The sequence below is a fragment of the Entelurus aequoreus genome, linkage group LG18 (genome assembly GCF_033978785.1).
Source record: "Entelurus aequoreus isolate RoL-2023_Sb linkage group LG18, RoL_Eaeq_v1.1, whole genome shotgun sequence".
NCBI classification, from domain to species: domain Eukaryota; kingdom Metazoa; phylum Chordata; class Actinopteri; order Syngnathiformes; family Syngnathidae; genus Entelurus; species Entelurus aequoreus.
Genome location: NC_084748.1, coordinates 45,583,019 through 45,607,864, shown reverse-complemented (window position 1 = coordinate 45,607,864; position 24,846 = coordinate 45,583,019). Strand labels below are relative to the sequence as shown.

The following is a 24,846-nucleotide window of genomic DNA, read 5'->3' as shown; positions in this document are numbered from 1 at the left end:
CATAATGTACAAAAATGTAGCTGTTTGGCCACAATACCCAGCAATATGTTTGGAGGAGAAAAGGTGAGGCCTTTAATCCCAGGAGCACCAGTCCTACCGTCAAGCATAGTTGTGGTAGTATTATGCTCTGGGCCTGTTTTGCTGCCAATGGAACTGGTGCTTTACAGAGTGTAAATGGGACAATGAAAAAGGAGGATTACCTCCAAATTCTTCGGGACAACCTAAAATCATCAGCCCGGAGGTTGGATCTTGGGCGCAGTTGGGTGTTCCAACAGGACAATGACCCCAAACACATGTCAAAATTGGTAAAGGAATGGCTAAATCAGGCTAGAATGATGGTTTTGGACTGGCCTTCCTAAAGTCCTGACTTAAACGTGTGGACAATGCTGAAGAAACAAGTCCATGTCAGAAAATCAACAAATTGAGCTGAACTGCACCAATTTGTCAAGAGGAGTGGTCAAACATTCAACCAGAAGCTTGTGGATGGCTACCAAAAGCGCCTTATTGCAGTGAAACTTGCCAAGGGACATGTAAGCAAATATTAACATTGCTGTATGAATTGTTGCGTCGACCAGTTCTCCCTCCCAGGGAATGTAAGTTACTGGTCAATCCCAAGTTCTTTCGATGACATATATGCTGAGTAAGAAGGACCATCAAGACAGAATTGGAATATTTTCAAGTTTTACTAAAGCTTTAGGAGATCAACTTAACCAATACATTCATATCGGCTACTCTAGTCGATCTGACATTCAAACGGAAGAGCCAACTTCTTGCACACAAAGAAAGCCCCCTCTCCCCCTCGCAACACTGATAAGGAAGATTTGGGGGTTTGGTTTCACATTCCAAGGGTGAAGACACTAAACAGGCATCTGAAATGTCAAAAGAAAATGGTAAAATATACAAAGGAAAAGTACTAGCTACTCTAAACATGGCTATGTAAAAAGAAAGAACACATATGCATCCTCCACAGTATACTTTTGACCCAGCAGATTTGCTCACATTTTCAGTAGACCCATAATAAATTCATAAAAAGAAGCAAACTTCATGAATGTTTTTCGTGACCAACAAGTATGTGCTCCAATCACTACATCACACAAAAATAAGAGTTGTAGAAATGATTGGAAACTCAAGACAGCCATGACATTATGTTCTTTACAAGTGTATGTACACTTTTGACCACGACTGTATATCCCTAAAATGTCTTCGATATAAAACACTCACATTAATGCTTATTTGAACACTCATGCTTGAAATAGATCATTTTGGAATGGATTGTGCCTGTGATGAACTCCATGACCTGTTGACTTTAGCGCAAAAGTGTGGTTGAAGAAAAAGTACAAGTTAAGCGCTTGACTTCCTGCTCCCGTCAGTATGATAAGGCACGAGCGAAAAATACATGAGGCTTGATAAGATTCTTAGTAAAGGAACAGTTTGCCTCAAAATTGTGGTCAACACCTTGTAAAACACCAGAATTATAACGGCCACATGTCGGCTGCAGGGGCAACAGACCTCCTTGTGACCTCCCCTCGTTTGAGCATAAAAAGCCATGGATTCTGTATGAGGGCGCGCTTGCCTGCACATCGTCCAAGGAGCTTGGTGATTGTGTTGCCCACAGCCCAGAGTGCCTCTGTGAGTACATGTTTTCCCTTTGATGCAAACACATCTAACTGGTTAAACATTGAATCGATCTGACATTATCTGTATTGGGAGTCCCCCGCCGACAGAATTGTTTGCAAAATGGATAAGATCGTTTGCAGTGTTCGGAAAATTACTTTTTAAAAGTAGATGTTACTTTACCGTAGGGTTTTTATAAGTGGTTGATTTATATAGGCTAGTAAGGTAAAGTTTTGTACCCGACACGTTTCGGCTATCTTGCTTCGGCAGCCTTCATCAGAGGTGTCACGTGATGTTAGCGTGACGTCATCTGTGACGTGTTATATGGATTGTTCCATCCCACCTGCTAGGCTAAATGAACCTCTTCAACATTTTACCATAGGGTTGTACGGTATACCGGTATTAGTGTAGTACCGCGATACTAATGAATCATCATTCATTACCGCCTCTGAAAAGTGCGCCCCCCCCCCCACCTCGGATTACACTGCCGATGAATGGTCTATTTTTTATCTTTTTCCATATATAAGGCGCACCGGATTATAAGGCGCATTAAAGGAGTCATATTATTTTTTATTTTCTTCTAAATGTAAAAGACTTCTTTGTGGTCTACATCAGTGTTTTTCAACACACTAGTGTGCCGTGAGATATTGTCTGGTGTGCCGTGGGAAATTATGCAACTTCACCTAATTTATCCCAAAAATATTTTTGGCAAATCAATAATTAGAATCTGCCAATAATGTGCCGTTGCTTAGTGTCTGTGCTGTGTAAAACTCGGCAGGGTAACCACGTAATACTCCATGTCAGTAGGTGGCAGCATTGCTTTGTAAAAGTCGGAATGTGTCGGGTGAGACGAGGATGGTTTGTTGTGATCCCGATATGCAGACCACAGTGGGAGGCAGGGTGCAGGTAAAAAGGGTATGTAATGCTTAAACCCAAAATGAGCGAAAGGAAAAGGCTACGCAAAACAAAAGTCAAACTGAACTGGCTACAAAGTAAACAGAGACAGAATGCTGGACGACAGCAAAAACTTACGGTATCCACAAAGTACATCCGTACGTGACATGAAAATCAACAATGGCCACACAAAGAAGGATAGCAACAACGTAAATAGCCTTGCTTGCTAACACAAAGCAGGTGCGCGGAATAGCGCTCAAAGGAAGACATGAAGCCACTACAGGAAAACACCGGCAAAACAGGAAGGGCCACCAAAATAAGCAAGACAAGAACTAAAGCACTACACACAGGAAGACACCAACACACTCAAAATAAGACACGACGACTTGGTGGAGTTCATTTTTTAAAGTTTTCTGCTGGTGGTGTGCCTCCGGATTTTTTTAATGACAAAAATGTGCCTTGCCTCAAAAAAGGTTGAAAAACACTGGTCTACATAACATGTAATGGTGGTTCTTTGGTCAAAATGTTGCATAGATGATGTTTTACAGATCATCTTCAAGTCACTTTCTGACATTCGCTTCCGGATGCGCCGTTTTGTTGGCGGTCTTATTTACGTGGCTCACCTTCGACAGCGTCTTCTCCCCGCCATCTTTGTTGTAGCGGTGTAGCGTGCAAGGACGGGAGTGGAAGAAGTGTCAAAAGATGGAGCTAACTGTTTTAATGACATTCACACTTTACTTCAATCAATAACGGAGCAGCATCTCCTCATCCGGAAACAACAACACCGGAAATGTGTCCCATGAAAAACCGTCTGACCGGAACTCTCTGATAACTAAAGAATAATGTATGTTTTAGCGCTTTCATGGCGAGTTTACTGACAGATTTAAGTTAGAACTTTACACTACTTTATATTAGAAATGGCAACAGTGGAGGATAAATGTCCCATAACAAGAGAAAAAGAAAAATCTTATTGACTACGGTGTCGACACCGACTACAAAGGCGGACGCGCACAATTTTTCCGGATTCATGCAGATCCCAAATACAGATCAGCAGGTACCAGAAGGTAAGAAAAGTTGCTTTTGCATAATATTGCGAAACAAAACGCCAGATAATATGTCTTACCTTATACACACACCATAATAATACTCCTATGTTGAAGCACATAAAACGGTGCAGCCTACACTTATCTCTTATGTTTGACTGCCATCCACTGGTCACACTTATCATTAGACCATGTACTTACATTAGGCGCACCAGGTTATAAGGCGCACAGTTGAGTTTTGAGAAAAAAATAGATTTTAAGTGCGCCTTATCCATCCATCCATCTTCTTCTGCTTATCCGAGGTCGGGTCACAGGGGCAGCAGCCTAAGCAGGGAAGCCCAGACTTTCCTCTCCCCAGCCACTTTGTCCAGCTCCTCCCGGGAGATCCCGAGGCGTTCCCAGGCCAGCCGGGAGACAAAGTCTTCCCAACGTGTCCTGGGTGTTCCCCGTGTCCTCCTACCGGTTGGGCGTGCCCTAAACACCTCCCTAGGGAGGCGTTCAGGTGGCATCCTGACCAGATGCCCGAACCATCTCATCTGACTTCTCTCGATGTGGAGGAGCAGCGGCTTTACTTTGAGCTCCCCCCGGATGGCAGAGCTTCTCACCCTATCTTTAAGGGAGAGCCCCGCCACCCGGCGGAGGAAACTCATTTCGGCCGCTTGTACCCGTGATCTTGTCCTTTCGGTCATAACCCAAAGCTCATGACCATAGGTGAGGATGGGAATGTAGATCGACCGGTAAATTGAGAGCGTTGCCTTCCGGCTCAGCTCTTTCTTCACCACAACGGATCGATACAGCGTCCGCATTACTGAAGACGCTGCACCGATCCGCCTGTCGATCTCGCGATCCACTCTTCCCTCACTCTTGAACAAGACTCCGAGGTACTTGAACTCCTCCACTTGGGGCAAGATCTCCTCCCCAACCCGGAGATGGCACTCCACCCTTTTCTGGGCGAGAACCATGAACTCTGAATTGGAGGTGCTGATTCTCATCCCAGTCGCCTCACACTCGGCTGCGAACCGATCCAGTGAGAGCTGAAGATCCTGGCCAGATGAAGCCATCAGGACCACATCATCTGCAAAAAGCAGAGACCTAATCCTGCAGCCACCAAACGGGATCCCTTCAACGCCTTGACTGCGCCTAGAAATTCTGTCCATAAAAGTTATGAACAGAATCGGTGACAAAAGGCAGCCTTGGCGGAGTCCAACCCTCACTGGAAACGGGTCACTGGGAAAGTGCGCCGTATAGTCCGGAAAATATGGTATTCATGTTACTCTACACATATTACCTCTTTGGATGTGTTCTTTTGCAATAGTAATTTAGAACGAGTTAATTTTGTTTTGCTGCCGGCCGCATTTTGGGGTTCTCTCAAATGTGATCGTCAGTACTTTGTGTTGTTTTACACAAACATTTACAGTCTATCTCATGTTTATACAAGCCTGAGTTAGACTGTTAAAAAAAAATTGTGTGATGAACATTTATTTGTTGACAGAGCTCAAAGTCTAGTTGAAAGAAAATCCAGCAATAAATGTTAAGTGACAGTATATAAGAGCAGCTCTTGTTCATGAGCTCTACACAGAAGCAAGAAGGAGCTCTCACCTGCAGGTTTGTACTCACATACTTTTTGTCTTCCCTCTCATGCAGATTGTGATGACTCAGCAGCTCTTTTGTGCGACTTCCAAGGTTTCTCAGTCCGTCGTCTTCAACCTCTGCACCATCTTCCTGGCTAAGATGCTGACTGTGACTTTAGTTCTTTGTGCAATGGTGGCACTGGCTACAGCTGACGGTGAGCACCAAACGAATGTCACACTCGTCACGTTTGCTTCAGTTGAAAGGAACTCTGGTGCCTTTGCTCTGCTAGTACGGTTGGTTCGGTCCATTGTGAACGCGATCATCCGAACACTGGGCCAGACCTCTTCAGGGTTAAAATGATGCAGAGGTTAATTTGTGTGTTTGTTACGAAAGTTTCTTGGGTTTTTATTACACTGAATTTACAAACGTTTATGTAACTGTTTGTGAACAACATATTTTTTCCATCAAACTAGAGGGGGGGGGGGGGTCACCCACATCTGCGGTCCTCTCCAAGGTTTCTCATAGTCATTCACATCGACGTCCCATTGGGGTTGTGAGTTTTTCCTTTTCCTTGTGTGGGCTCTGTACCGCGGATGTCGTTGTGGCATGTGCAGCCCTTTGAGACACTTGTGATTTAGGGCTATATAAATAAACATTGATTGATTGATTGATATTTTTTCCGTTAAATTATGCCACCAATTTCATTGAATAAAAATGTGTGAGCAAAATTAGAGAACATCCGCACCGTAACACAACATGAACACAACAGAACAAAAACCCAGAATCCCTTGTATCCCTAACTCTTCCGGGGTACAGTATACACCCCCGCTACCACCAAACCCCGCCCCCCAACCCCGCCCACCTCAACCTCGCCCCCCCACACCTCAAACCCCCCACCCCTCCACCCCAATCTCCCGAATTCGAAGGTCTCAAGGTTGGCAAGTACTGTATGCACCAGAGAGACAATTTCTCTACCTCGGCCCTGTACGCTGTCTCGTCCTCACCACAAGTAAGTCCAACCACGGCGGAGTCAACCACTTATTTAATAATGCGGTTGGTTGAGTGGGTCGAAGTGTAGTCGTGCATATACAGGCCGTATAGTAGAGGGCTCAAGACACAGCCTTGGGATGATCCGGTGTTGAGTGTAAGTGTGGCGGAGTGGTGGGTGCCGAGTCTCACCAACTGTAGGCAACCTGAGAAGAGGTTTTTAATGAAGTTGCTGGTGGGGTGGGGGATATGGAGTTGCAGGAGTTTGTCGTAAAGAATGTACGGGATGATGGTGTTGAACGCTGAGATGTAATCCAGAAAGCATCCTTGGTCTCCAGGTGGCTCACCGCTGTGCAAATCGCTAGAGCGATGGCGTCCTCCGTTGACCGGTTTGCCCTGTAAGCATACTGGTGAGGGTCAAAGAAAGGAGAGAGGCAGTCTATGATGTGCTGGGATAGCGATCGCTCCAAAGATTTCATGATTACAGACGTCTATTGGTCTGTAATCATTCAGGCTGTCTATGGCAGTTTTTTGGGGCATGGGGATGACGGTGGAGGCCTTCAGACATGTGGGCCAGTGGCAAGTGTCAGGGAGAGATTCAACAGTTTTGAGAGGATCTCGGGCAGTTGGTCTGGACAGGCTCTGATCACCTTCCCGGGATTCAGTCAAGACCAGCTGCTTTCTTGGGGTTCACTGCCCATAGATTTTTACTTACCTCTTGCTCCTGGAGGGAGAGGAGTTGGGTGCTGGAATCAGGTCTGCGGGTGTGTGGTGGTGGTCTCAAACCGGACAAAGAAGCTGTTCAACTCCTCTGCCAGTCTGCTGCTGCTGAGGGATGTGGGAGGAGGTGACCTTTATGACTAGTCAGGGCCTGAATGCGCTTCCACATCTGACAAGGGTTATTATCCGTCAATTATCCCTCTATTTTCCTTCTGTACGAATCCTTGGCCTGTTTAATGTCTCAGACATCCATCCATCCTCCGCTTATCCGAGGTCGGGTCGTGGGGGCAGCAGCCTAAGCAGGGAGGCCCAGACTTCCATCTGCCCAGCCATTTCGTCCAGCTCCTGCCGGGCAATCCCGAGGCGTTCCCAGGCCAGCCGGGAGACATAGTCTTCCCAACGTGCCTTGGGTTGTCCCGGTGGCCCCACCGGTCAGACGTGCCCTAAACACTTCCCTTGGGAGGCGTTCGGGTGGCATCCTGACCATCATCTGGCTTCTCTTGATGTGGAGGAGCAGCGGCTTTCTTTGAGCTCCTCCCGGATGACAGGGCTTCTCACCCTATCTCTAAGGGAGAGCACCGCCACCCGGCGGAGGAAACTCATTTCGGCCGCTTGTATCCTTGATCTTGTCCTTTTGGTCATAACCCAAAGCTCATGACCATAGGTGAGGATGGGAATGTAGATTGACCGGTAAATTGAGAGGTAAAATGCCTCAGACATGCTTTATTCAAATCCACAGCGATGATGTGAACGCCGTCTAGATTAGCTCTCTGTTGTTTATTTATCATATCCAGCAGATGGCTGAGTGCTGAGCTAAAATTAGCATCAGCGGGGATGTTTACAGCGGTCACAATGGCCACTGTTAGCTCCTTGGGCAAATAAAAGGTTTGGCACCTAGCAGACATGGCCTCCAGATCCGGTGAGCAGTAGGTGTCGATAACTCTGCTGTCTGAGCACCAGTCCTGAAGCATATAAACACAGAGTTCTCCTCCTTTGCTGTTAAGGGAGGCTTCAGTCCGGTGAATGGTGCAGCCGCTCGCTCCACTGTAGCGTTGAGGATAAGCAGGTGTAGCCAGGATTCGCTGACAATCAGCAGGCAATACTCATGGATATAGCGGTTGGAGGCGATCTGTGACTGCAGCTCATCCTTCTTGTTGGCGAGGGATCTGGAATTTGTGAGGAAGATAGATGGTAGCGGAGCTAGTAGGCCTGCCCGGCATTCGCGTTTCTGCTATCCCCCTCCGCGTCGCCGGCCTGCCCCGACAGCAAACCAAGCGGCTCCCGCCGGTCTCACTATTTCCAACGAGATTGGTTGTGCGTCCGTCCTGGACATAAATGTCTTTGTTTCATTTTTTTGGTCAGGACCAGAAAACCACAAGTGTGAATGCAGCTTAAATGTGCTTTTACAGAATCAACACACAGAAACAAACAAGTGTTGCCACTCATTGGTTTCCATTTGTCCACACTAGATGCAGCTGCCAACCATACCCAAACTCGTGCGTCAAAGTGTCCAGCCAACTGGAAAACACACAACAACCGATGTTACTACTTTGAATCCTGCACTAAGAACTGGGTTAATGCTGAGGTGGGTATTAATATTTGATGCTTTTAGACAGCTGCTAGTTGGTTTGGTGTGTAAGAGACGGGTTTCTCTGGCTCTACCCTCTGCAGAGACAATGCCAGACCATGGGTGGGAACCTTGCATCGATACACCAGGATGACGAGCATAAATTCCTTCAGACCTTGACTCAGTCAGAAGCATGGATTGGAGGTTCAGCTTGCCAAACGGTAATACGTTTGCCTACATTTCTTTTGTGTGTTTTGATGCTAAACGTGATTCACCAGGCTGGAAGCTGGTTTTGGAGTGATGGTACAGACATGTCGGAAACTGTCTGGTGTCCAGAAAAACCAGACGACACACCAGAAGAGTGCTGTCTGCAGACCAACAGTCAAGGTAGATCACCGTATTTGAGGACTGATTTAAGAATACTTCTTCGTGTGTGTCATACGTCAACAACTGCCGGTCAATCTCAGTCACAACATTTGTCAGGAAGAGATGACATTTTCTTTTTGTCAACAGTCGGCAAATGCTGGGATGACATCGCCTGTAACACACTACTGCCATATGTGTGTGCAAAGTCTCTTTAGACTGCAGGTATGTACAGTGACACTGTTTTGTTGCAGTCTCCTGCATATTCAAGCTTTTTTTTTTTATCATGCAATAACAAAAGGCTGACCTGGAACCATACAAGCAGAAGACTATGGATGGATGGATGGATATTTACCAACTGGAGAACATAATGCAGACATATTGTCATACATGTAATAAACATATTGAGTATACAATGTGCATTCAGAATTTGTTTTTTGTTTTTCTAAATATTTATGCACCCAATTTTGACCTGTATGCTTCAATCATGGTGTACAGAGTAAAGGTAATACACACATGCCTGCTGTATGTTCATAATTGACAGTTGGTACATTAGGACAATGTTGTGGCAGCAATATTTAATGTGCCCAGTTTTTGCTCCTTATAAAAAACAAAGATTTGTCAGTCATCCACCTTTAATTTGCAAATGTGTGTCAGTTTGAAAGACAAGTTGTGTCTTACATAAGAGGAAGTGGCATTTTGACAACTCAGTTTATTAAATAAAATAAAGACAAATTGAACCTCCACATCGAGAGGAGCCAGATGAGGTGGTTCTGGCATCTAGTCAGGATGCCACCCGAACACCTCCTTAGAGAGGTGTTTAGGGCACGTCCGACCGGCAGGAGGCCACGGGGAAGACCCAGGACACGTTGGGAAGACCATGTCTCCTGGCTGGCCTGGGAACGCCTCGGGATCATACTTGCCAACCCTCCCGATTTTCCCGGGAGACTCTCGAATTTCAGTGACCCTCAAGAAAATCTCCCAGGGCAACCATTCTCCCGAATTTCTCCCGAATTTCTCCCGATTTCCACCCGGACAACAATATTGGGGGCGTGCCTTAAAGGCACTGCCTTTAGCGTCCTCTACAACCTGTCGTCAAGTCCGCTTTTCCTCCACACAAACAGTGTGCCGGCCTAGTCACATGATATATGCGGCTTTTACACAAACATTAGTGAATGCAAGGCATACTTGGTCAACAGCCATACAGGTCACACTGATGGTAGCCGTATAAACAACTTTAACACTGTTACAAATATGCACCACACTGTGAACCCACACCAAACAAGAATGACAAACACATTTCGGGAGAACATCCGCACCGTAACACAACATAAACACAACAGAACAAATACCCAGAACCCCTTGCAGCACTAACTCTTCCGGGACGCTACAATATACACCACCCCCCCACCACCTCATTTTAAAAGTATAACATTTTAAATGCTGCTATTTTTGACCCAATCTTGTGGACAACATGAGTTTTTTCTGGTCAAAGACTTTTTATGTTTGGAATGTGCAGCGTCTATTTATATGACTGAATGCAAACAACCTTCCCTAGTCATGGTGCAAATTGTTTTTCTTCTAAAAAATCCAACTAACACAAAATTTTAACAGATATGGATATTATAAAAAAAACTTCCAATCACCATAAAAATAAATAAAGCGTTAAGGGAAAATGCTTAACACTCTCCATACTTATCGATGTTTGGTGCATTTTAGCTGCTTGATAATTCTGATTTATTACAAAACTTTAAGGAGGTTGTCACAGAAGTAAACAAGGTAGAAGTCAAACTTTCAAATACTCTTAATATTAAATTATATTAATATATATTGTGTGTATATATATATATATATATATATATATATATATATATATATATATATATATATATATATATATATATATATACATTATAGACACATATACATACATACATACATACATACATACATACATACATACATACATACATACATACATACATATATATATATATATATATATATGTATATATATATATATATATATATATATATATATATATATATATATATATGTATATATATATATATATACATACATATACAAACCCCGTTTCCATATGAGAAAACCAACACATTAAGCTGAACTGCATCAATTTTGTCAAGAGGAGTGGTCAAAAATTCAAGCAGAAGCTTGTGGATGGCTACCAAAACATCTTATTGCAGTGAAACTTGCTAAGGGACATGTAGGCAAATATTAACATTGCTGTATGTATACTTTTGACCCAGCAGAATGCAGCCTAAATGTGCTTCTACAGGATTGACACACAGAAACAGACAAGCGTTGACAGTCACTCGTCACTTGTCCACACTAGATGCAGCTGCCAGCCATACTGATACTCAAGCGTCAAAGTGTCCACCCAACTGGCACAAACACAACAACCGATGTTTCTACTTTGAATCCTCCACCATGAACTGGGTTAATGCTGAGGTGGGCATCATTATTTCATGCTTTTAGACAGCTGCTCTGTTGGTTTGGTGTGTAAGAGACGTGTCTCTCTGGCTCTACCCACTGCAGAACCAATGCCAGACCATGGGTGGGAACCTTGCATCGATACACCTGGCTGACGAGCATAACTTCCTTCAGACCTTGACTCAGTCAGAAGCATGGATTGGAGGCTCAGATTGCCAAACGGTAATACATTAACCTACATTTCTTTGGTGTGTTTTGAGGCTAACATGATTCACCACTTGTACAGGCTGGAAGCTGGTTTTGGAGTGATGGTACAGGCGTGTCCGGAACTTTCTGGTGTCCACAAAAACCAGACAACACACCACAAGAGTGCTGTCTGAAGACCAACACTCAAAGTACATCACAGTATTTCATGACTGATTTAAGATGTGATCTTAAATGCCGGCCAATCTCAGTGACTACATTTGTTAAAAAGAGATGACATTTTCTTTTTGTCAACAGTCGGCAAATGCTGGGATGACACCGCCTGTGACACACTACTGCCATTTGTGTGTGCAAAGTCTCTTTAGACTGCAGGTATGTACGGTGACGCTGTTTTGTTGCAGTCTCGTGCATATTCAAACTCTCTTTTTTATCAAAAGGCTGAGCTGGACCCATGCAAGCAGAAGACTATGGATGGATGGATGGATATTTACCAACTGGAGAATATAACACAGACATCCTTTCATACATGTAATAAACATATTGAGAATTGACATGTGTATTTTGAATTGTTTTTTTTACAAATATTTACACACCTAATTTTGACCTGCATCCTCCAGTCGTCACGTGCACAGAAAAGGTAATAGACACAGGCCTAGTGTGTTCATAATGGACAGGTGGTACATTAGGACAATGTTCTAGCAGCAATATTTAATGTGCTGAGTATTTGCTCCTTCGCTGGAAAAAAAAGAGCTTATGAGTCATGGACCTTGAACTCAGTATTTTAAGTTAATGTCAACCAATGCTTCCCATCCAATCTGAGTGAGTTTAAGAGGTGCTGCAAAGAGGAATGGGTGAAACCGCTCAAAGATAGGTGTGCCAAGCTTGTGGCATCGTATTCAAAAAGATTCCAGGCTGTAATTTCTGCCAAAGGTGCATCAACAAAGCATCGAGCAAAGGCTGTACATGTCAATCAATCAATCAATCAAAGTTAATTTATATAGCCCTAAATCACAAGTGTTTCAAAGGGCTGCACAAGCCACAACGAAATCCAAAAACTCAACCCTAGTTAATAGTGTGAGAGTCCAGTCCATAGTGGATCTAACATAATATTGTGAGAGTCCAGTCCATAGTGGATCTAACATAATAGTGTGAGAGTCCAGTCCATAGTGGATCTAACATAATAGTGTGAGAGTCCAGTCCATAGTGGATCTAACATAATATTGTGAGAGTCCAGTCCATAGTGGATCTAACATAATAGTGTGAGAGTCCAGTCCATAGTGGATCTAACATAATATTGTGAGAGTCCAGTCCATAGTGGATCTAACATAATAGTGTGAGAGTCCAGTCCATAGTGGATCTAACATAATATTGTGAGAGTCCAGTCCATAGTGGATCTAACATAATAGTGTGAGAGTCCAGTCCATAGTGGATCTAACATAATAGTGTGAGAGTCCAGTCCATAGTGGATCTAACATAATATTGTGAGAGTCCAGTCCATAGTGGATCTAACATAATAGTGTGAGAGTCCAGTCCATAGTGGATCTAGTTCAGGGGTCGGCAACCCAAAATGTTGAAAGAGCCATATTGGACCAAAAATACAAAAACAAATCTGTCTGGAGCCGCAACAAATTAAAAGCCATATTACATACAGATAGTGTGTCATGAGATATAAATTGAATTAAGATGACTTAAAGGAAACTAAATGAGCTCAAATATAGCTACAAATGAGGCATAATGCTGCAATATGTACATATAGCTAGCCTAAATAGCATGTTAGCATCGATTAGCTTGCGTCATGCACTGACCAAATATGTCTGATTAGCACTCCACACAAGTCAATAACATCAACAAAACTCACCTTTGTGCCTTCACGCACAACGTTAAAAGTTTGGTGGACAGATGAGACAGAAAAAGAAGTGGCATAAAACCCGTCCTAGAAAGTCGGAGAAAGTTATACTTGTAAACAAACCTATACGGTGAGTTCAAGGACCGCCAAAATTAGTAGGACAAAACGGCGCTCGCCAAATACTCGAATCAGTGAAGCATGTTTAATATAAACAGTGTGATTTATAACAATTAGGGAGGTTTGTGTCATGTTTTTTCCTCCTACGGAAACCATATTAAAAACAAAAACTTTTTTTTTTCCTCATCTTTTTTCCGTTTTTCATACATTTTTAAAAAAGCTCCTGAGAGCCACTAGGGCGGCGCTAAAGAGCCGCATGCGGCTCTAGAGCCGCGGGTTGCCGACCCCTGATCTAGTTAATAGTGTGAGAGTCCAGTCCATAGTGGATCTAACATAATAGTGTGAGAGTCCAGTCCATAGTGGATCTAACATTATAGTGTGAGAGTCCAGTCCATAGTGGATCTAACATAATAGTGTGAGAGTCCAGTCCATAGTGGATCTAACATTATAGTGTGAGAGTCCAGTCCATAGTGGATCTAACATAATATTGTGAGAGTCCAGTCCATAGTGGATCTAACATAATAGTGTGAGAGTCCAGTCCATAGTGGATCTAACATAATAGTGTGAGAGTCCAGTCCATAGTGGATCTAACATAATAGTGTGAGAGTCCAGTCCATAGTGGATCTAACATAATATTGTGAGAGTCCAGTCCATAGTGGATCTAACATAATAGTGTGAGAGTCCAGTCCATAGTGGATCTAACATAATAGTGTGAGAGTCCAGTCCATAGTGGATCTAACATAATATTGTGAGAGTCCAGTCCATAGTGGATCTAACATAATAGTGTGAGAGTCCAGTCCATAGTGGATCTAACATAATAGTGTGAGAGTCCAGTCCATAGTGGATCTAACATAATAGTGTGAGAGTCCAGTCCATAGTGGATCTAACATAATATTGTGAGAGTCTAGTCCATAGTGGATCTAACATTATAGTGTGAGAGTCCAGTCCATAGTGGATCTAGTTAATAGTGTGAGAGTCCAGTCCATAGTGGATCTAACATAATAGTGTGAGAGTCCAGTCCATAGTGGATCTAACATTATAGTGTGAGAGTCCAGTCCATAGTGGATCTAACATAATATTGTGAGAGTCCAGTCCATAGTGGATCTAACATAATAGTGTGAGGAGTCCAGTCCATAGTGGATCTAACATAATAGTGTGAGAGTCCAGTCCATAGTGGATCTAACATAATATTGTGAGAGTCTAGTCCATAGTGGATCTAACATAATAGTGTGAGAGTCCAGTCCATAGTGGATCTAACATAATATTGTGAGAGTCTAGTCCATAGTGGATCTAACATTATAGTGTGAGAGTCCAGTCCATAGTGGATCTAGTTAATAGGGTGAGAGTCCAGTCCATAGTGGATCTAACATAATAGTGTGAGAGTCCAGTCCATAGTGGATCTAACATAATAGTGTGAGAGTCCAGTCCATAGTGGATCTAACATAATATTGTGAGAGTCTAGTCCATAGTGGATCTAACACTACAGTGTGAGAGTCCAGTTCATAGTGGATCTAACATAATATTGTGAGAGTCTAGTCCATAGTGGATCTAACATTATAGTGTGAGAGTCCAGTCCATAGTGGATCTAGTTAATAGTGTGAGAGTCCAGTCCCATAGTGGATCTAACATAATATTGTGAAAGTCTAGTCCATAGTGGATCTAACATTATAGTGTGAGAGTCCAGTCCATAGTGGATCTAGTTAATAGTGTGAGAGTCCAGTCCATAGTGGATCTAACATAATAGTGTGAGAGTCCAGTCCATAGTGGATCTAACATAATAGTGTGAGAGTCCAGTCCATAGTGGATCTAACATAATAGTGAGAGTCCAGTCCATAGTGGATCTAACATAATTTACAAAAATTTAGCTGTTTGGCCACAATACCCAGCAATATGTTTGGAGGAGAAAAGGTGAGGCCTTTAATCCCAGGAGCACCAGTCCTACCGTCAAGCATAGTTGTGGTAGTATTATGCTCTGGGCCTGTTTTGCTGCCAATGGAACTGGTGCTTTACAGAGTGTAAATGGGACAATAAAAAAGGAGGATTACCTCCAAATTCTTCGGGACAACCTAAAATCATCAGCCCGGAGGTTGGATCTTGGGCGCAGTTGGGTGTTCCAACAGGACAATGACCCCAAACACATGTCAAAATTGGTAAAGGAATGGCTAAATCAGGCTAGAATGATGGTTTTGGACTGGCCTTCCTAAAGTCCTGACTTAAACGTGTGGACAATGCTGAAGAAACAAGTCCATGTCAGAAAATCAACAAATTGAGCTGAACTGCACCAATTTGTCAAGAGGAGTGGTCAAACATTCAACCAGAAGCTTGTGGATGGCTACCAAAAGCGCCTTATTGCAGTGAAACTTGCCAAGGGACATGTAAGCAAATATTAACATTGCTGTATGAATTGTTGCGTCGACCAGTTCTCCCTCCCAGGGAATGTAAGTTACTGGTCAATCCCAAGTTCTTTCGATGACATATATGCTGAGTAAGAAGGACCATCAAGACAGAATTGGAATATTTTCAAGTTTTACTAAAGCTTTAGGAGATCAACTTAACCAATACATTCATATCGGCTACTCTAGTCCATCTGACATTCAAACGGAAGAGCTAACTTCTTGCACACAAAGAAAGCCCCCTCTCCCCCTCGCAACACTGATAAGGAAGATTTGGGGGTTTGGTTTCACATTCCAAGGGTGAAGACACTAAACAGGCATCTGAAATGTCAAAAGAAAATGGTAAAATATACAAAGGAAAAGTACTAGCTACTCTAAACATGGCTATGTAAAAAGAAAGAACACATATGCATCCTCCACAGTATACTTTTGACCCAGCAGATTTGCTCACATTTTCAGTAGACCCATAATAAATTCATAAAAGAAGCAAACTTCATGAATGTTTTTCGTGACCAACAAGTATGTGCTCCAATCACTACATCACAAAAAAATAAGAGTTGTAGAAATGATTGGAAACTCAAGACAGCCATGACATGATGTTCTTTACAAGTGTATGTACACTTTTGACCATGACTGTATATCCTTAGAATGTCTTGGATATAAAATACTCACATTAATGCTTATTTGAACACTCATGCTTGAAATAGATCATTTTGGAATGGATTGTGCCTGTGATGAACTCCATGACCTGTTGACTTTAGCGCAAAAGTGTGGTTGAAGAAAAAGTACAAGTTAACAAGAAAAATGTGTGACTTCCTTCTCCCGTCAATATAATAGGGCACGAGCGGAAAATACATGAGGCCTGATAAGATTCTTAGTAAAGGAACAGTTTGCCTCAAAATTGTGGTCAACACCTTGTAAAACACCAGAATTATAACGGCCACATGTCGGCTGCAGGGGCAACAGACCTCCTTGTGACCTCCCCTCGTTTGAGCATAAAAAGCCATGGATTCTGTATGAGGGCGCGCTTGCCTGCACATCGTCCAAGGAGCTTGGTGATTGTGTTGCCCACAGCCCAGAGTGCCTCTGTGAGTACATGTTTTCCCTTTGATGCAAACACATCTAACTGGTTAAACATTGAATCGATCTGACATTATCTGTATTGGGAGTCCCCCGCCGACAGAATTGTTTGCAAAATGGATAAGATTGTTTGCAGTGTTCGGAAAATTACTTTTTAAAAGTAGATGTTACTTTACCGTAGGGTTTTTATAAGTGGTTGATTTATATAGGCTAGTAAGGTAAAGTTTTGTACCCGACACGTTTCGGCTATCTTGCTTCGGCAGCCTTCATCAGAGGTGTCACGTGATGTTAGCGTGACGTCATCTGTGACGTGTTATATGGATTGTTCCATCCCACCTGCTAGGCTAAATGAACCTCTTCAACATTTTACCATAGGGTTGTACGGTATACCGGTATTAGTGTAGTACCGCGATACTAATGAATCATCATTCATTACCGCCTCTGAAAAGTGCCCCCCCACCCCACCCCCACCTCGGATTACACTGCCGATGAATGGTCTATTTTTTAATCTTTTTTCATATATAAGGCGCACCGGATTATAAGGCGCATTAAAGGAGTCATATTATTTTTTATTTTCTTCTAAATGTAAAAGACTTCTTTGTGGTCTACATCAGTGTTTTTCAACACACTAGTGTGCCGTGAGATATTGTCTGGTGTGCCGTGGGAAATTATGCAACTTCACCTAATTTATCCCAAAAATATTTTTGGCAAATCAATAATTAGAATCTGCCAATAATGTGCCGTTGCTTAGTGTCTGTGCTGCGTAAAACTCGTCAGGGTAACCACGTAATACTCCATGTCAGTAGGTGGCAGCATTGCTTTGTAAAAGTCGGAATGTGTCGGGTGAGACGAGGATGGTTTGTTGTGATCCCGATATGCAGACCACAGTGGGAGGCAGGGTGCAGGTAAAAAGGGTATGTAATGCTTAAACCCAAAATGAGCGAAAGGAAAAGGCTACGCAAAACAAAAGTCAAACTGAACTGGCTACAAAGTAAACAGAGACAGAATGCTGGACGACAGCAAAAACTTACGGTATCCACAAAGTACATCCGTACGTGACATGAAAATCAACAATGGCCACAGAAAGAAGGATAGCAACAACGTAAATAGCCTTGCTTGCTAACACAAAGCAGGTGCGCGGAATAGCGCTCAAAAGAAGACATGAAGCCACTACAGGAAAACACCGGAAAAACAGGAAGGGCCACCAAAATAAGCAAGACAAGAACTAAAGCACTACACACAGGAAGACACCAACACACTCAAAATAAGACACGACGACTTGGTGGAGTTAATTTTTTAAAGTTTTCTGCTGGTGGTGTGCCTCCGGATTTTTTTAATGACAAAAATGTGCCTTGCCTCAAAAAAGGTTGAAAAACACTGGTCTACATAACATGTAATGGTGGTTCTTTGCTCAAAATGTTGCATAGATGATGTTTTACAGATCATCTTCAAGTCACTTTCTGACATTCGCTTCCGGATGCGCCGTTTTGTTGGCGGTCTTATTTACGTGGCTCACCTTCGACAGCGTCTTCTCCCCGCCATCTTTGTTGTAGCGGTGTAGCGTGCAAGGACGGGAGTGGAAGAAGTGTCAAAAGATGGAGCTAACTGTTTTAATGACATTCACACTTTACTTCAATCAATAACGGAGCAGCATCTCCTCATCCGGAAACAACAACACCGGAAATGTGTCCCATGAAAAACCGTCTGACCGGAACTCTCTGATAACTAAAGAATAATGTATGTTTTAGCGCTTTCATGGCGAGTTTACTGACAGATTTAAGTTAGAACTTTACACTCCTTTATATTAGAAATGGCAACAGTGGAGGATAAATGTCCCATAACAAGAGAAAAAGAAAAATCTTATTGACTACGGTGTCGACACCGACTACAAAGGCGGACGCGCACAATTTTTCCGGATTCATGCAGATCCCAAATACAGATCAGCAGGTACCAGAAGGTAAGAAAAGTTGCTTTTGCATAATATTGCGAAACAAAACGCCAGATAATATGTCTTACCTTATACACACACCATAATAATACTCCTATGTTGAAGCACATAAAACGGTGCAGCCTACACTTATCTCTTATGTTTGACTGCCATCCACTGGTCACACTTATCATTAGACCATGTACTTACATTAGGCGCACCAGGTTATAAGGCGCACAGTTGAGTTTTGAGAAAAAAATAGATTTTAAGTGCGCCTTATCCATCCATCCATCTTCTTCTGCTTATCCGAGGTCGGGTCACAGGGGCAGCAGCCTAAGCAGGGAAGCCCAGACTTTCCTCTCCCCAGCCACTTTGTCCAGCTCCTCCCGGGAGATCCCGAGGCGTTCCCAGGCCAGCCGGGAGACAAAGTCTTCCCAACGTGTCCTGGGTGTTCCCCGTGTCCTCCTACCGGTTGGGCGTGCCCTAAACACCTCCCTAGGGAGGCGTTCAGGTGGCATCCTGACCAGATGCCCGAACCATCTCATCTGACTTCTCTCGATGTGGAGGAGCAGCGGCTTTACTTTGAGCTCCCCCCGGATGGCAGAGCTTCTCACCCTATCTCTAAGGGAGAGCCCCGCCACCCGGCGGAGGAAACTCATTTCGGCCGCTTGTACCCGTGATCTTGTCCTTTCGGTCATAACCCAAAGCTCATGACCATAGGTGAGGATGGGAATGTAGATCGACCGGTAAATTGAGAGCGTTGCCTTCCGGCTCAGCTCTTTCTTCACCACAACGGATCGATACAGCGTCCGCATTACTGAAGACGCTGCACCGATCCGCCTGTCGATCTCGCGATCCACTCTTCCCTCACTCTTGAACAAGACTCCGAGGTACTTGAACTCCTCCACTTGGGGAAAGATCTCCTCCCCAACCCGGAGATGGCACTCCACCCTTTTCTGGGCGAGAACCATGGACTCTGAATTGGAGGTGCTGATTCTCATCCCAGTCGCCTCACACTCGGCTGCGAACCGATCCAGTGAGAGCTGAAGATCCTGGCCAGATGAAGCCATCAGGACCACATCATCTGCAAAAAGCAGAGACCTAATCCTGCAGCCACCAAACGGGATCCCTTCAACGCCTTGACTGCGCCTAGAAATTCTGTCCATAAAAGTTATGAACAGAATCGGTGACAAAAGGCAGCCTTGGCGGAGTCCAACCCTCACTGGAAACGGGTCACTGGGAAAGTGCGCCGTATAGTCCGGAAAATATGGTATTCATGTTACTCTACACATATTACCTCTTTGGATGTGTTCTTTTGCAATAGTAATTTAGAACGAGTTAATTTTGTTTTGCTGCCGGCCGCATTTTGGGGTTCTCTCAAATGTGATCGTCAGTACTTTGTGTTGTTTTACACAAACATTTACGGTCTATCTCATGTTTATACAAGCCTGAGTTAGACTGTTAAAAAAAAATTGTGTGATGAACATTTATTTGTTGACAGAGCTCAAAGTCTAGTTGAAAGAAAATCCAGCAATAAATGTTAAGTGACAGTATATAAGAGCAGCTCTTGTTCATGAGCTCTACACAGAAGCAAGAAGGAGCTCTCACCTGCAGGTTTGTACTCACATACTTTTTGTCTTCCCTCTCATGCAGATTGTGATGACTCAGCAGCTCTTTTGTGCGACTTCCAAGGTTTCTCAGTCCGTCGTCTTCAACCTCTGCACCATCTTCCTGGCTAAGATGCTGACTGTGACGTTAGTTCTTTGTGCAATGGTGGCACTGGCTACAGCTGACGGTGAGCACCAAACGAATGTCACACTCGTCACGCTTGCTTCAGTTGAAAGGAACTCTGGTGCCTTTGCTCTGCTAGTACGGTTGGTTCGGTCCATTGTGAACGCGATCATCCGAACACTCGGCCAGACCGCGTCAGGGTTAAAATGATGCAGAGATTAATTTGTGTGTTTGTTACGAAAGTTTCTTGGGTTTTTATTACACTGAATTTACAAACGTTTATGTAACTGTTTGTGAACAACATATTTTTTCCATCAAACTAGAGGGGGGGGGGGGGGCACCCACATCTGCGGTCCTCTCCAAGGTTTCTCATAGTCATTCACATCGACGTCCCATTGGGGTTGTGAGTTTTTCCTTTCCCTTGTGTGGGCTCTGTACCGCGGATGTCGTTGTGGCATGTGCAGCCCTTTGAGACACTTGTGATTTAGGGCTATATAAATAAACATTGATTGATTGATTGATTGATATTTTTTCCATTAAATTATGCCACCAATTTCATTGAATAAAAATGTGTGAGCAAAATTAGAGAACATCCGCACCGTAACACAACATAAACACAACAGAACAAAAACCCAGAATCCCTTGTATCCCTAACTCTTCCGGGGTACAGTATACACCCCTGCTACCACCAAACCCCGCCCACCTCAACCTCGCCCCCCCACACCTCAAACCCCCCACCACTCCACCCCAATCTCCCGAATTCGAAGGTCTCAAGGTTGGCAAGTACTGTATGCACCAGAGAGACAATTTCTCTACCTCGGCCCTGTACGCTGTCTCGTCCTCACCACAAGTAAGTCCAACCACGGCGGAGTCAACCACTTATTTAATAATGCGGTTGGTTGAGTGGGTCGAAGTGTAGTCGTGCATATACAGGCCGTATAGTAGAGGGCTCAAGACACAGCCTTGGGATGATCCGGTGTTGAGTGTAAGTGTGGCGGAGTGGTGGGTGCCGAGTCTCACCAACTGTAGGCAACCTGAGAAGAGGTTTTTAATGAAGTTGCTGGTGGGGTGGGGGATATGGAGTTGCAGGAGTTTGTCGTAAAGAATGTACGGGATGATGGTGTTGAACGCTGAGATGTAATCCAGAAAGCATCCTTGGTCTCCAGGTGGCTCACCGCTGTGCAAATCGCTAGAGCGATGGCGTCCTCCGTTGACCGGTTTGCCCTGTAAGCATACTGGTGAGGGTCAAAGAAAGGAGAGAGGCAGTCTATGATGTGCTGGGATATCGATCGCTCCAAAGATTTCATGATTACAGACGTCTATTGGTCTGTAATCATTCAGGCTGTCTATGGCAGTTTTTTGGGGCATGGGGATGACGGTGGAGGCCTTCAGACATGTGGGCCAGTGGCAAGTGTCAGGGAGAGATTCAACAGTTTTGAGAGGATCTCGGGCAGTTGGTCTGGACAGGCTCCGATCACCTTCCCGGGATTCAGTCAAGACCAGCTGCTTTCTTGGGGTTCACTGCCCATAGATTTTTACTTACCTCTTGCTCCTGGAGGGAGAGGAGTTGGGTGCTGGAATCTGGTCTGCGGGTGTGTGGTGGTGGTCTCAAACCGGACAAAGAAGCTGTTCAACTCCTCTGCCAGTCTGCTGCTGCTGAGGGATGTGGGAGGAGGTGACCTTTATGATTAGTCAGGGCCTGAATGCGCTTCCACATCTGACAAGGGTTATTATCCGTCAAGTATCCCTCTATTTTCCTTCTGTACGAATCCTTGGCCTGTTTAATGTCTCAGACATCCATCCATCCATCTTCCTCCGCTTATCCGAGGTCATGTCGTGGGGGCAGCAGCCTAAGCAGGGAGGCCCAGACTTCCATCTGCCCAACCATTTCGTCCAGCTCCTGCCGGGCAATCCCGAGGCGTTCCCAGGCCAGCCGGGAGACATAGTCTTCCCAACGTGCCTTGGGTTGTCCCGGTGGCCCCACCGGTCAGACGTGCCCTAATCACCTCCCTTGGGAGGCGTTCGGGTGGCATCCTGACCATCATCTGGCTTCTCTTGATGTGGAGGATCAGCGGCTTTCTTTGAGCTCCTCCCGGATGACAGGGCTTCTCACCCTATCTCTAAGGGAGAGCACCGCCACCCGGCGGAGGAAACTCATTTCGGCCGCTTGTATCCTTGATCTTGTCCTTTCGGTCATAACCCAAAGCTCATGACCATAGGTGAGGATGGGAACGTAGATTGACCGGTAAATTGAGAGGTAAAATGCCTCAGACATGCTTTATTCAAATCCACAGCGATGATGTGAACGCCGTCTAGATTAGCTCTCTGTCGTTTATTTATCATATCCAGCAGATGGCTGAGTGCTGAGCTAACATTAGCATCAGCGGGGATGTTTACAGCGGTCACAATGGCCACCGTTAGCTCCTTGGGCAAATAAAAGGTTTGGCACCTAACAGACATGGCCTCCAGATCCGGTGAGCAGTAGGTGTCGATAACTCTGCTGTCTGAGCACCAGTCCTGAAGCATATAAATACAGAGTCCTCCTCCTTTGCTGTTAAGGGAGGCTTCAGTCCGGTGAATGGTGCAGCCGCTCGCTCCACTGTAGCGTTGAGGATAAGCAGGTGTAGCCAGGATTCGCTGACAATCAGCAGGCAATACTCATGGATATAGCGGTTGGAGGCGATCTGTGACTGCAGCTCATCCTTCTTGTTGGCGAAGGATCTGGAATTTGTGAGGAAGATCGATGGTAGCGGAGCTAGTAGGCCTGCCCGGCATTCGCGTTTCTGCTATCCCCCTCCGTGTCGCCTGCCTGTCCCGACAGCAAACCATGCGGCTCCCGCCGGTCTCACTATTTCCAACGAGATTGGTTGTGCGTCCGTCCTGGACATAAATGTCTTTGTTTCATTTTTTTGGTCGGGACCAGAAAACCACAAGTGTGAATGCAGCTTAAATGTGCTTTTACAGGATCAACACACAGAAAAAAACAAGTGTTGCCACTCATTGGTTTCCATTTGTCCACACTAGATGCAGCTGCCAACCATTCCCATACTCGTGTGTCAAAGTGTCCAGCCAACTGGAAAACACACAACAACCGATGTTACTACTTTGAATCCTGCACTAAGAACTGGGTTAATGCTGAGGTGGGTATTAATATTTGAAGCTTTTAGACAGCTGCTAGTTGGTTTGGTGTGTAAGAGACGGGTTTCTCTGGCTCTACCCTCTGCAGAGACAATGCCAGACCATGGGTGGGAACCTTGCATCGATACACCAGGATGACGAGCATAAATTCCTTCAGACCTTGACTCAGTCAGAAGCATGGATTGGAGGTTCAGCTTGCCAAACGGTAATACGTTTGCCTACATTTCTTTTGTGTGTTTTGATGCTAAACGTGATTCACCAGGCTGGAAGCTGGTTTTGGAGTGATGGTACAGACATGTCGGAAACTTTCTGGTGTCCGCAAAAACCAAACGACACACTAGAAGAGTGCTGTCTGCAGACCAACAGTCAAGGTAGATCACCGTATTTGATGACTGATTTAAGAATACTTCTTCGTGTGTGTCATACGTCAACAACTGTCGGCCAATCTCAGTCACAACATTTGTCAGGAAGAGATGACATTTTCTTTTTGTCAACAGTCGGCAAATGCTGGGATGACACCGCCTGTGACACACTACTGCCATATGTGTGTGCAAAGCCTCTTTAGACTGCAGGTATGTACAGTGACACTGTTTTGTTGCAGTCTCCTGCATATTCAAGCTTTTTTTTATTATCATGCAATAACAAAAGGCTGACCTGGACCCATACAAGCAGAAGACTATGGATGGATGGATGGATATTTACCAACTGGAGAACATAATGCAGACATATTGTCATACATGTAATAAACATATTGAGTGTTTGTGCATTCAGAATTTGTTTTTTGTTTTTCTAAATATTTATGCACCCAATTTTGACCTGTATGCTTCAATCATGGTGTACAGAGTAAAGGTAATACACACATGCCTGCTGTATGTTCATAATTGACAGTTGGTACATTAGGACAATGTTGTGGCAGCAATATTTAATGTGCCCAGTTTTTGCTCCTTATAAAAAACAAAGATTTGTCAGTCATCCACCTTTAATTTGCAAATGTGTCTCAGTTTGAAAGACAAGTTGTGTCTTACATAAGAGGAAGTGGCATTTTGACAACTCAGTTTATTAAATAAAATAATGACTAATTGAACCTCCACATCGAGAGGAGCCAGATGAGGTGGTTCTGGCATCTGGTCAGGATGCCACCCGAACACCTCCCTAGAGAGGTGTTTAGGGCACGTCCGACCGGCAGGGGGCCACG

The 24,846-nt window shown here is 44.3% G+C and overlaps 2 protein-coding genes across 3 annotated transcripts; both read left to right on the top strand.

Annotated features, from left to right (window-relative positions):
* The first annotated feature begins 5,195 nt into the window (after positions 1 to 5,195).
* Positions 5,196 to 24,336, top strand: LOC133634175 (type-2 ice-structuring protein-like). Of its 2 annotated transcripts, none has more exons than XM_062027240.1 (6): positions 5,196 to 5,337; positions 11,118 to 11,233; positions 11,321 to 11,437; positions 11,502 to 11,610; positions 11,717 to 11,791; positions 24,300 to 24,336. In XM_062027240.1, exons 1-5 carry the CDS (start codon positions 5,202 to 5,204, stop codon positions 11,782 to 11,784), a joined length of 546 nt encoding a protein of 181 aa, XP_061883224.1. In that variant the 5' UTR covers positions 5,196 to 5,201; the 3' UTR covers positions 11,785 to 11,791; positions 24,300 to 24,336. The 2 variants fall into 2 exon arrangements, with proteins under 2 accessions (XP_061883224.1, XP_061883223.1); XM_062027239.1 differs by lacking the exon at positions 24,300 to 24,336 and adding an exon at positions 11,857 to 11,970.
* LOC133634176 (type-2 ice-structuring protein-like) lies at positions 16,816 to 24,224 on the top strand. The gene is made up of 6 exons (XM_062027241.1): positions 16,816 to 16,863; positions 20,436 to 20,577; positions 23,538 to 23,653; positions 23,740 to 23,856; positions 23,914 to 24,022; positions 24,149 to 24,224. The coding sequence occupies exons 2-6, from the start codon at positions 20,442 to 20,444 to the stop codon at positions 24,214 to 24,216; spliced, it is 546 nt and encodes a 181-aa protein (XP_061883225.1). The 5' UTR covers positions 16,816 to 16,863; positions 20,436 to 20,441; the 3' UTR covers positions 24,217 to 24,224.
* Positions 24,337 to 24,846: the final 510 nt, after the last annotated feature.